General features: G+C 39.1%; 1 protein-coding gene across 1 annotated transcript; it reads right to left on the bottom strand.

Annotated features, from left to right (window-relative positions):
- Positions 1-4,300: 4,300 nt before the first annotated feature.
- Positions 4,301-7,532, bottom strand: LOC149237084 (cysteine-rich receptor-like protein kinase 1). Its single transcript, XM_089366742.1, has 7 exons — positions 6,460-7,532; positions 6,194-6,361; positions 5,951-6,096; positions 5,638-5,848; positions 5,300-5,534; positions 4,752-4,896; positions 4,301-4,640 (listed from the first exon to the last, which is right to left on the bottom strand). The coding sequence occupies exons 1-7, from the start codon at positions 7,445-7,447 to the stop codon at positions 4,317-4,319; spliced, it is 2,217 nt and encodes a 738-aa protein (XP_089222868.1). The 5' UTR covers positions 7,448-7,532; the 3' UTR covers positions 4,301-4,316.
- Positions 7,533-11,796: the final 4,264 nt, after the last annotated feature.

The following is an 11,796-nucleotide window of genomic DNA, read 5'->3' as shown; positions in this document are numbered from 1 at the left end:
AATTATATTTGTGTTGAAAGACATTCTATCTGAGCTATTCATAATTAAATTTAGAATCAAATACTATGCATATCATATATACATATAATCAAATCAAATTATATATATATATATATATATATATATATATATATATATATATATATATATATATATATAATACTTCTTTTTCATTCCATATGTATAATCTTTTTTTTTTTTTTTGCTTGAGCAAGAGTAGTTCCTTCTATTTCATTATATCAAGAATTTTTTTTTTACAGAATATACAAAACCCTGAACTCCATGAGGCAATAGGGTAACCAAGGGCATGATGCTAAAGTACATCCTCACCCCAAAACCACAGACATCTAGATCATTCACAACATACTTTAGGATGACACAAATCAAACAAAAGCCTAAACTGAGGCTTACAAACACCCCAATCACTCAGGCGAAAAGCCCGTCAAGACCCGTGACCCCACCAAAAAAGCACCAACAGATCTGACGGTAGAGACATCCCCAAGAGATCGAACAACACCCCTAAATATCGCACCACCTAACATGTGTGAAACTTAACTCATGATGGAGGATGGATTGAAAACCCCACACTGGCCATGTGGCGAAAGTCTAATGGAATCGGCCCCAAAAAAACTAAACCACTTACCATCCCAAATTTGCGTGATCGCCTGTAAACCTCTTTATCCTGGTTTTCTGAATGGGAAGAGGAATGAAGGGGAAATGACTTCGCCGGGAAACAAGAGCTGCCATAGCTCGGACACTCCCATGACAGAACCAGCAACGGAGACCACCATAGACCGTGGGAAGAACCTGATTAGCAATCTGAAGAGGAAGGGCTTGGCCACTTTCCACTAGGAGAAAACCAGACAACTTAGAACTTGTCCGTCTTCCCCTAGCCTCCCCGAGAACTGTGACCAAACTTTATTACATATCATCATACAGTTTCTTTCCTTCGGCCCCAATGTTTGAAAAGTTCTCTATCTTCCGCCGCTTGTTCCTCACAAAGAGCTTCTACTCTTCCCAGAGACATTTCCTTCTAGTTTTTCTCGTATATGTTTACAATATTAAACGCTCCTTGATTGGCAAGAGTATCCGCTAGTTTGTTGGCTTCTTGTCTGACATGTCTGAAACTATCGGTTCTTAGACTCTGTAGATGTTTCTGTATTCTTTGATACACTTGAATTAGTCTCCAATGTTTTGAGACCTTCTCTGGCGCTGCTCCAAAACTGATTCTTCTGACAGCTTTTATAGAGATTTATGAGTCTGCCTCTATGATGACATTTGAGCTATGAGTTTGATTCAGTAGTTCTAGGAATTTTTCCAAGGCCATTAATTCAGCCATGTTATTTGTTGCTATAACTAACTGGCAGTGGAAAATGAAGCTTATAATTCCATCTTCATCTCTCAACACCCCTCCATAACCAGCTATTCCGGGGTTGCCTTTCGAAGCCCCATCTATATTGCATTTCAAGTAGCCTTTTGGTGGAGGCTGCCAAAAATCCTTTTCCTTTCCCAAATTTCCTTCTTTTCTTCTAAGTCCATTGATAATGGTTTCTTTTATTCCCAGTTTTCTGAGGGTTCCTATCTCATTTATCGTGGGTGGGTTTTTGGGATGATTGCGAACAGTTGTACCTACTATCTCTCTAATTTGCTTCAAGATTAGATCCAACAGGTGAAGAGGACTGGATTTTTCATCCTTGAAAATTCTTTTATTCCTTTCTTTCCAAACATTCCAGATGATGAAGCTAGGTGTAAAGGCCCATGCCAGATTGAGAATCTCATTTTCCGAAAAGTTCCTTCTCCACTTGATCAGGGTATTTGTGATGCTTTCTTTATCTCGATCTGTCTGTTGAAAAATGGTTGCAAAAGAATCCCACAACCAGGTGGTGAAGGTGCAACTGTTAAGAATATGCTCCATTGTTTCCTCTTGAGCTTCACATAGCTGACATCTAGAGGGCCCAATAATCCCTTTTTTCCTAATGTTGTCCCAAGTTAAGATTTTCTTATGGTGAACTAACCACATGAATAGCTTGATCTTCATCCACCCTTGTTGGCTCCAGAGTTGTTTCCAAGAATTCATTGCAGTGCTGGAATCCAGGTTCAGGAGAATCTTCTTAGCTTCCTTAAGATTAAAGGAGCCTTCTTTATTGAGGCCCCATCTTAACTGATCTTGCCCCTCTATTACCAAGATTTTCCTTTGTTTTAGTGTGCTCATAATTTCCTTGGCTTTTATTTTTAGGGGACTGTCATCACTACAGTATATGCTTCTCCAATTTCTCCATTTTTCCGAGCTGTAAGGAGGATTCCAGAAATATTTAACTCTGGTTAGTCCCTGGGAATCTGTTTCCTGCTTGAGGTCTTTATAGTCGTCTTTTAGCAGCATTGGTTCTTGTTGCCATTTGTCCTCCCAAAAGAGAGCAAGATCCCCTGCTCTGATTTCCCAGAAACTATGGTCTTGTACTAGGCATCTGTTTTCCCAGGCTTTATTCCAGATGTAAGAGCCCTTTATGTTTCTAGACATTCTAATAAGATCATTAGTTTTCCAAGAGCTTGCATATTTTTCTTTCCAGGTTTTAGCCCATTGAGCTTCTGGTTCTTTGACCCATCTCCACCAGAGTTTGTCTCCTAGTACATTACTTAAGATTTCCTGATCATCTAAACCTAGTCCCCCGTGACTCTTCGGTTTGCAGATTTTGTCCCACGAAACAAGTGCCCATTTCTTCCTTGTCTCTTCCTTGCCCCAGAGGAAGTCTCTTTGGATATTCCTGAATTGCTATAAGACCCCTTTGGGGGCTGGGAGAGCTAATAAAAGGAACACCGGGATTGACTGTAGGACAGCCTTTGTCAGAATCAGCCTGCCAGCCAGGTTCAAAGATCTAATGGTCCATTTTTTAACTTTGTCTTGCATCTTATTATGCATATCACATTATAAAAATAATTATAAGATTATCTAAAGAAAAATGGCATATATATGTAGTCTTACCTTCAAATCTATTAAGGGGTTGAGAAGAATCAAATCTTAAGAGGTGCAAATCTTTCTTCAAATTTTACACTAAAAAAAATTATACATTTTAAGAAATTTGATCATTATTAATACTTTATAAATCAAGAATTAAAAGAAATCTATCTTGATTATATATAAAACAAAAATTTCTATTATATAAATAGAGAAAATGTATATTCTTATTACAAAAATATAAATCTATAAAATACCAAAAATGATAAATTTCTCAAAATTTAAATTTCTTTGGAATCATAAAACTTAAAAAAAAATCAATTTCAATAAATTTAATATCCCCATAAACAAATTTTATTATTTTAATAAAAATCAAAATATTTCATAATAAATAATAAATTATAATCAATATAAATATATATATATATATATATATATATATATGCAATTTTAATAAATCTAATAAAAATTAATACATATCACATATATTGTATGAATTGTAATGTATATGGAATATTTAAAATAACACATTCATCATTTCAACGATCCTAGGTCAACTCGAGAAATGGAGAAATGATGCACTTTATAGGAAATACACATATCACAGCATTACAGAATTATGTACATATCAACCATTTAACACTAACGCTATTACAGAATTATGTACATATCAATCATTTAATACTAATGCTATTGATGCCCTCTCGTCTATTAATACTAACGCTTTTGATGCCCTCTTGTCTTAATAGACAAACAGGACCAATCAATTTTGCACATTAAGTCACATAAGTCCCAATTGTTTTGAATGACTTGATACTTCGATAAACTACTTATTTATTCCCCAAGATAATTACGCAGAGTCTGCAAGTGTAACTGGACAATTCATCTTATGTGTCCCAATGGATTTAAATGACTTTCCGTGCTTCACTAATTTCCTGATTTAAAAATCATTTTGATATAATTGAAAAATTATTGATTTTGACATAATTGGGAAATAAGATAGTGCCGTTTTATAATAAACAAAGATAAAAGATAATACCGAGAGGCCAACTGACTGTCATCTCGGCTCCAAAATGCTTGATGAAGGGTAAGCACCTCCAGATCGAGTATTGGAAGGTCCATGAAGAAAGGAGTTGTTTATAATGCGATTTTTTGGAGATTCTGGTGATGGAATCCGGCGGAAGAAATTGAGGTTAAATCTTGATTTGTTGCAGTTAAAATGGTTTTTTGATTTGTTGCAGTTAAAATGGTTTTTTAACTGCATATTTGGATTCAGCATCCTCAAAAACCCCTGATACGCTTTCATTGTGCAGAAACTACCTATCAAACTTGCGATTCTGTGAAAAACTTTCAAAAATTCGCATTATAAACTATTCTGTGAAAAAATATCTGCACTGCTTGATGGTTTATCGGGAGTTACAGTAACCGTAGGACGTTTAACTTTGCCATTTGTCCCCACCACACCATCCAGATCTACGAAAGCAGGCTTTGTAGGCGAAGGTAGATTTTCTCGCTCATTTGTCAGCATCAACACCACCTGTGACATTGATGGCCGCAACGCTGCAGCGGCTTGCGTACATAAAAGACCAATTTGGATCACCCTAATCCCTTCCTCCGACGAATAACTGCCCTTCAACGCGGGATCGATTACTTCTAAAGCTCTCTCCGCTTTATACAGTCTCCATGTCTGGTAATTGATCGATACAAACAAAACATATAACTTCAGTTAGCAAGGGATCATAACGTTATGGAGATCTGAGAAAAATTCTACTTCGAGATGAGATCATATGAGCCATACTCCTTCGACGAGAAACTCTGCGTCCTGAACCAAACTCTGACTCCTTTTTCCGCTGATAATCTCAAGTACAAGTACTCCATAGGCAAATACATCTACTTTCTCTGTCAACTGTCCGTGTAAGGCGTACTCCGGGGCCATGTAACCTCTGCACAATATTATTACAACTATGAAATCTGCACATCTTAACACTTAAAATAAATGATCATACCGTTTTGCCATTTTTCAGAAATAATGTTACAAGAATCTCAATCTGGTGATGGAATATTTGTTGAAACTGAAAACGAAATTGATTGAAATGACAAATTTGGTTTCACATATGGATTTAGCAATCTCTAAACCTCTATTGCATTCTAATCATTCAATTCATATTCAATTTCATGAAATAAAAATAATTTAACAGGATATTTTTTTTTATTCTCCCATTTGACTATAGCTGGAAGAGGCAGAAAGTTGGCCATTAGGATATACTGCACCTTCTAATTGGCTTGAGGTTTATGCACTGTAATCTGTTTGAAGAAAAAGTGTGGAGCCAGTGAGAAAATTCTTACAAAGTTCCTACAACGTTAGTGCTGACGTGGCTCTGGTCTTCTGCAAAAAATCTGGCTAACCCAAAGTCCGCTATTTTTGGTCTATATTTACGATCCAGTAATATATTACTGGCTTTAATATCTCTGTGGATGATCCGAATCTCAGATCCCTCGTGAAGATAGGTTAGCCCACGTGCAGCTCCCACCATGATCTCATGCCTCTCTTTCCAGTCAAGTAAATGAGGTTTTGTTGCATCTGCAAAGCATCACACAGTAAAAATATTAGAAAGCTACATACACAAACTCGAACAAATCCAGGATACATCCACTGATTATGTAGTTAATGGGCTAGAAGGAACCGAATAGAATCTTGTCGAGACTACTGTTCTGGAGGTACTCGTAAACCAGTAGCCTTTCTGAGCTGTCAACGCAGCAACCAAGCAATTTCACAAGATTCCTGTGCTGAAAACGGCTGATGAGATTTGCTTCATTCAGAAATTCAGCGTCTCCTTGCCTTGAACCTATATACAACCGTTTAATTGCAACCTGTCTGCCATCAGGTAAAACCCCCTGCACATCAAAGCAATTCAAAATTAGCTTTATTCCCCATGCGATCAATTGGAGCTGCTACTTTCAGACACCTATTTCAAAGTATTGATCCTACGCTCTCACTTTAAAGACGGATCCAAAACCTCCCCCGCCGAGCTTGTTCCTTGCATTAAAATTGGAAGTAGCCTCCCTCAGAATATCGTACTTGAAAATGAATTCCGAATTCAAATTCGATATGGTGAGCGGTACGATAGATTCTCTTTTTCCACCTGCGAAAATAGTTACAGGGCTTCCTTAAATCTGGCCACAGAAATAGGTGAACAGATCACAATAGAAAAACTAATCATGGTATCTGAGATCCTTCACCTGTATATTGAGCTGCAATTGCACAATCCCCAGTTCTAGATTTCACTTCCGTATGTTTGAGACAAGAGAAACTTTTCCTCCTCATAATCACTATGGCCACAATGAATCCAACAATCCCGCCAGCGACTGCGCCCATAGATATTGCAAGCATCCTGCCATTTTTTCTTTCTGCAAATTTGCACATATATTCTCAGTAGATTTGTGTATTAGTTCCTAGAGTTAAACTACTATATTACTTATCATCGTATAATAGGTGAAGAATATACCGGAGGAAACGGGAGGACTTTCTGCCGGAGGTGGCCAGAGAACGGAAATGTTGAAGAATTCATAAACCTCGTAACGCAAATAGCAGTTTTCAGATCCGAATTGTGCCCCAAGAGCTCCACTTTGGCATGAAAATATTTTATCGAAGGCATAAGTTAGGCACGATCTGCAACTTGTCCGGGACAGATCTCTCCAACACTGCGCTAAGCTGTAGATTTTCCCCGTTAGACTAGAAGGCCGCGATGCTGTATCTGAAGCGAAAAGTTTGGGACTCTGACGAGCTTCAAGGGTAATATTTTTGAGGCGGGCCTTAACAGCATCTGTGAACTGCTGTGGTTGAGTGCTGTTGTCAGTGTTGCAGAGAACACTTATTGGCGTACTCTTCCTAGTCTCAATATCGTTGTAAAATTTATGACTGTCATAACGCAAGAAACAACCATCTAGTTGAATGAATCCAGAAGTGTTGTGGCATCCCTCAACAAGATTTGCTTTGGCCATGGATGCACACTGTTTGCAATCGAAAGAATTTAAATCTCCCCTGCACTGGAGAAGCCCATAAACTGTACTATTGCTGTTTACCCCCTTAGCAACAATACTAGAGGTATTGAATCCGCTGGCATAAACATTATTCACCAGTGAATCCAAAACCTTGTTTAGATTATGCCCAAACGCGCTACCGTTTCTATATGTAGAATTGCCGCTATGTCCACAATTGCTCCAAACGGTAGAAGTCTCCGGATCAGCAACTGCTAAGCGCATACCCGTACCAGCTAGACTGACTATAAGTAACACACTGTACTCAATTACTGATTTCATGCCCGTCGCCATAACCAGCTCCTCTTTGTCTTCTGTGATCCGCCCCTGTGCGACAAGGAGTCTTGGCATTGTTGGGCAGCTGTTCAATTCAATGGCCTTATAAAGTTGAAGCTGTAGCATTTCATATTTTGGAGTATGTGGAATACTGTTATTGAAAAATAAAATTAGAAGCATGTCCAACTTGCCTTTCAGCAGGAAAATCTTATCGTCGTTGCTGTGGCTCGGCCGTGACCAGGACGTCTGTTTCCAACCCACTAAATGTGACCCGCTGCGTACTCCGCACGTTTAATTGATACATGATGGTTAGATACCACGATCAAATTTTATAATAGCAGAATCGGATTTCTATTTGACAGGTACCGATCCATGGTGGTTGCAACCGAATAATTGTTTGAAATTGATTGCCACTCAACAACTTGAAGAATAATATGAGAATATCCGATGAGAGGATGATTGCGGCTCAACAACTTGAAGAATAATATTTGAGGTTGAAAGGTTTGCTTTTACTTAAGATTTATGTAAATCTATTTTAATTTCAGAAAAAAACATAGTAGCAATAAAATTGAATCATGTTTTAAATTGACATAAAGTTTTTCCTGGTGGCTTGAAATTATGATAAATTTATAAATTACGTTTAATTTATTTTATTTTAGTTTCATACAAAAAAATAAATATTTTTTTTTAAATTTTAATTAATCTATTTATATATTTTATTTTATTTATTTATTTATGTGGTATCTAGAAAATAGTTTAATCTCACATTCACTTTACAATAGTGGAGCTATTATCTCCCTTGCTTTTCGTAAATAAAGTTATTAACCTTTGATCTCTTACAAAATTTCGACATCACAAAAATATGTTTTATTTTATTTAAATAATAAAAAACATAAGATTAATTTTTTCGAAAAAATAAATTTAAGTGCCAATGTTTTTAGTTTATATCTTATTTTATTATATTTGTATTTAATTTTTAGATGTAATATAGTTAATTTAAAATATAATAACTAAAATTTAACGTATATTTTATATTATAAATAAATATATATATATACAACAAGCCTATAACCATTTTAATTCTGGATCTACTAAGTGTTGGGAGGGACCAAATCATTTTACATCTTAAGGTATGTGTATGTTAAGAGATTTGATCCCTCTCACTGCTTGGTAGATCCAGAGTTAAGATGGATCTAGGTTACTTTGATTTCCCCTTTCAAATAGGCTATATTCCACATGAATATCATGGGCAATGCCATGGGATCTAGGCTAATTTTATTTCCCCTTTAAATAGGCTATATTCCACATGAATATCATGGGCAATACCATGGGTTATCATAACTTCTTCCTCTTCTTTGTCAGTTAAAATTCTTCTATTATATTCTCATGATACAACCCAGTATGTTGTGTAACAGTGTCTTTCTATCATAACAGTTAAAATTTTGCTCACATCACCCAAAAAAAAAAAAAAAAATTAAATAACTATACAAAACATTTAAATAATGTTGGCTCATCAAAAGATTTGCACGTGAAGAAATTAGATCCCTCTCAGCTCATGTTAGATCCATATTTTACATGCATATATGCTGGTGAAAATAGGTAGTGCAAAATGTTTCTCTACAACTCCTCGAACCTCATTCCGACCAGACTTGTTGCCAAGAGAGTTGGAGTTTTCTAAAGATAGACCCTTATAATCATTATTTCCATAGGCTGAAGAGCTTTACAACATAAAAAGGAGACAAAATGATCATAAACAACGATAGAAGCATATTAAGGAGGATGTTGGGGAGGAACTACAGGAGGTGAAACAAGAAATCTAGCAGGATCATGCATGTGGAAGTCGATATGTTCAACTCGTGCTTCCAAATCATGAAGATGTTCATTGGTTCATCATTGGCTCTGGCGAATATTGTCCAACTGCTCAAGAATTTCATTCTAGCTGAACTATATATCATTCATGTAAGCTACCAATTCAGTGCGGTCCTCATACCTATTCTCTCTGAGATTGTCCATGTTTTCCTTATTCCCTCTAAGCTGATCTCCAATGTATTCCAAAGAAGCTAGAGCGTCCATGCGACCTGGGGAGTGACCCGAAGCATGAGATACCTCTCCATCGCATTCCTCAGCTACTGAATTATCTGTAGGAGAACTATGATTGTTGGTCAAATGACATGCAAAGATACAATGGTCACCTCCACGGCATGGCCACCCTTGTTGGCATGGAATTGCAACCAAATGGAAATGACTCATGAACTTGAGCTGAGAGGGGGCCTTAAGAAGCCTATCGAATTAGGGGCAGTAAGTCCAACCTGAAGCACAAGGGAACCTCCTCCGCCTATGAGCAGTAGATCCACAGTAGGAATAAACTCCAAAAAGGGTATCGATGGTTGTATGTCTAACTGGCTCACTAACAGAAACACCCTTCACAATTGCAATGACTATCTTCCAGAGTCTCACTCCTTTCACCAAACTAGCCAAAAAGCCCAACCACAAAGAACAAACCCCTAGCCAGCAACAACATAGGGTAAATTAGGGGCGAAAGATAGAATTCAACAAACATAGACCAAAACAAAGAAAAAGGTGGTCACAATTGCCAGGCTTGGGAAAAGAAGAAGAAGATACCCAAGTAGATACATAACCAAACAAGAAACTGAGACAATACCTAGGCATTGAGGAGTTGAGGCCCACTTACACAAACACAAAAAACCTTATTTGAGAAAATTATTGAGTCCACCCTCCTGAGCCCAATTCCATACCATGCACCTCAAATAGAAATAACCCCAAAGGGTGACCACTTCACAAATTAGGAACGGAGACCCAAAAACAAGACAGAAGGGTTACCTGCTCCAAGCTGAGTTCTAAGATATCCTGAACCCCACGAACGAAATTGACTTCACTGCTCCTGAATTCACCAACCCGCTGCAAGGAAGAAGCCCTCCACTCGGAATTGTGCCAAGGTAATATGAGGGTCAATACTGAGCCACACTACTACAAGATGGGTGGCCACTACGTTTCGCTAGCTAAGCCAACACTGAGGCAAGCACGCATACAAGACCTCGCTTGTCACTCCCCTACACTGGCGGTACTCTTCCAACCACAATATAGCGAGGTGCGGCACTACCAAGTGTTTTCTTTTCACCAATACTTACGATTTTAGATTACGCCTAACATTCCATACTTAGTTTATTTTTCATTACCAAGTATTATCTTTATCCTTTATACAGATGAAAACCCATACATATTCATCATCAACAACATTATACAATAGAAATGCAGAACAGTATAAAGGGAGGGGAAACTCCTTGCAATACGAGTCTGCGAGAATCAATATATATAATTTTCCACTTTTACAAAGTATAACCTAAATCTTGGGAAACCCCAAATTTACACTTAGCCAATTTTCCAACTTCAGCAAACTCATTTGCCCAGCTCGTCGGCGCCTTCGCACAGTCGCCGCACAACTCACCAACCCTTCGTTCACCTCGTCGCACGATCGTGTTGTTTGCCCAACTTGGGTGTGCCTTGTCATAACCAAGTTGCACACACGGGCGCCTCCGCACGAGTCACACCTTCATTCACAACTCCAACACTTCACCATTTCCACCATTTCGTTGTGCACGGCGCGCCCTACCCGGGTCACCCGTCCGCACGCTTCTTTGTTTTGGCGTGCACAACACGCCCTCGCCTGGCTGCCCGTCCGCACGTCCACCCGTTCACCCAAACTTGTTCACCCGAGTTGCCACATGACTTCAGTTAGGTTGCCTAATGATCTCACCTGGTTCGCCCAAGCAACTTCACTCGGGTCGCCCAACGACCTCACCCGGCTCGTCTGAACGACTTCGCCTGGGTCGCCCAACGACCTTCCCCGGGTCGCCCGACAACCTTCTGCGGGTCGCCCGACAACCTCACCCAGTTCGCCCGAATGAATTTACCCCGGTCGCCCAATGACCTCGCCCAGTTCGCCCGAACGACCTCACCAGAGTTTTTTTCCCGACTTTCGTGCATGAGTTTTTCACCCGAGTTCTGCCCATCGTGTGGGCTCATCCACGCACCACAGAACTCCTCTCATCGAACTCGTGTTGATCAAATGATTGTTTGTTTGCTTCCACTCGCCCACCTATACATATGGTTCGGTGGCGGGTCGTGCCACCCGACCGACCCATGCTACTCGCCCAGCCAACTTGTCCATATCGCAAGTCTCACCCAAGAGGTGGGTCGGCCCGCCCAACTCGTGGGACTTCCCCCTCAACCCTTTCCCATTGCATATAAACTCGTCCAAGACACTTTTGCACGCATTTCTTCACTTGTCCTTCGCACGATGAAGGTGACCCAGACCACAAGTCCTTACATCCTCCCTGTAAGGACCTATGGTCCCGAACATCACCGACGTACGAAGTGAGACGAGCTGAGGCCAAGGCGTGTGAAGGAACATGTGAATAATGTGCATGGGAGGCTTAGCGAAGGATAACTTATAGCGTGGGGACAAGTTGATCACACCCACGGGCCAACCTCATATGGATGGAAATTCG

This window comes from Pinus tabuliformis, chromosome 8, assembly GCF_031772625.1.
Source record: "Pinus tabuliformis cultivar Carrire ecotype Pingquan chromosome 8, CPIR1, whole genome shotgun sequence".
In the NCBI taxonomy this organism is placed as follows: Eukaryota; Viridiplantae; Streptophyta; class Pinopsida; order Pinales; family Pinaceae; genus Pinus; species Pinus tabuliformis.
This window is presented reverse-complemented; position numbering and strand designations above follow the sequence as displayed.

Excerpts from the sequence above, each read along its gene's own strand:
- LOC149237084 (XM_089366742.1), bottom strand. The coding sequence starts at position 7,447 with ATGCTTCTAATTTTATTTTTCAATAACAGTATTCCACATACTCCAAAA. Across the intron at positions 6,097-6,193 it reads AATTGCAGCTCAATATACAG|GTGGAAAAAGAGAATCTATC; the intron begins GTGAAGGATCTC and ends CTATTTTCGCAG. Across the intron at positions 5,535-5,637 it reads TCTCGACAAGATTCTATTCG|ATGCAACAAAACCTCATTTA; the intron begins GTTCCTTCTAGC and ends GATGCTTTGCAG.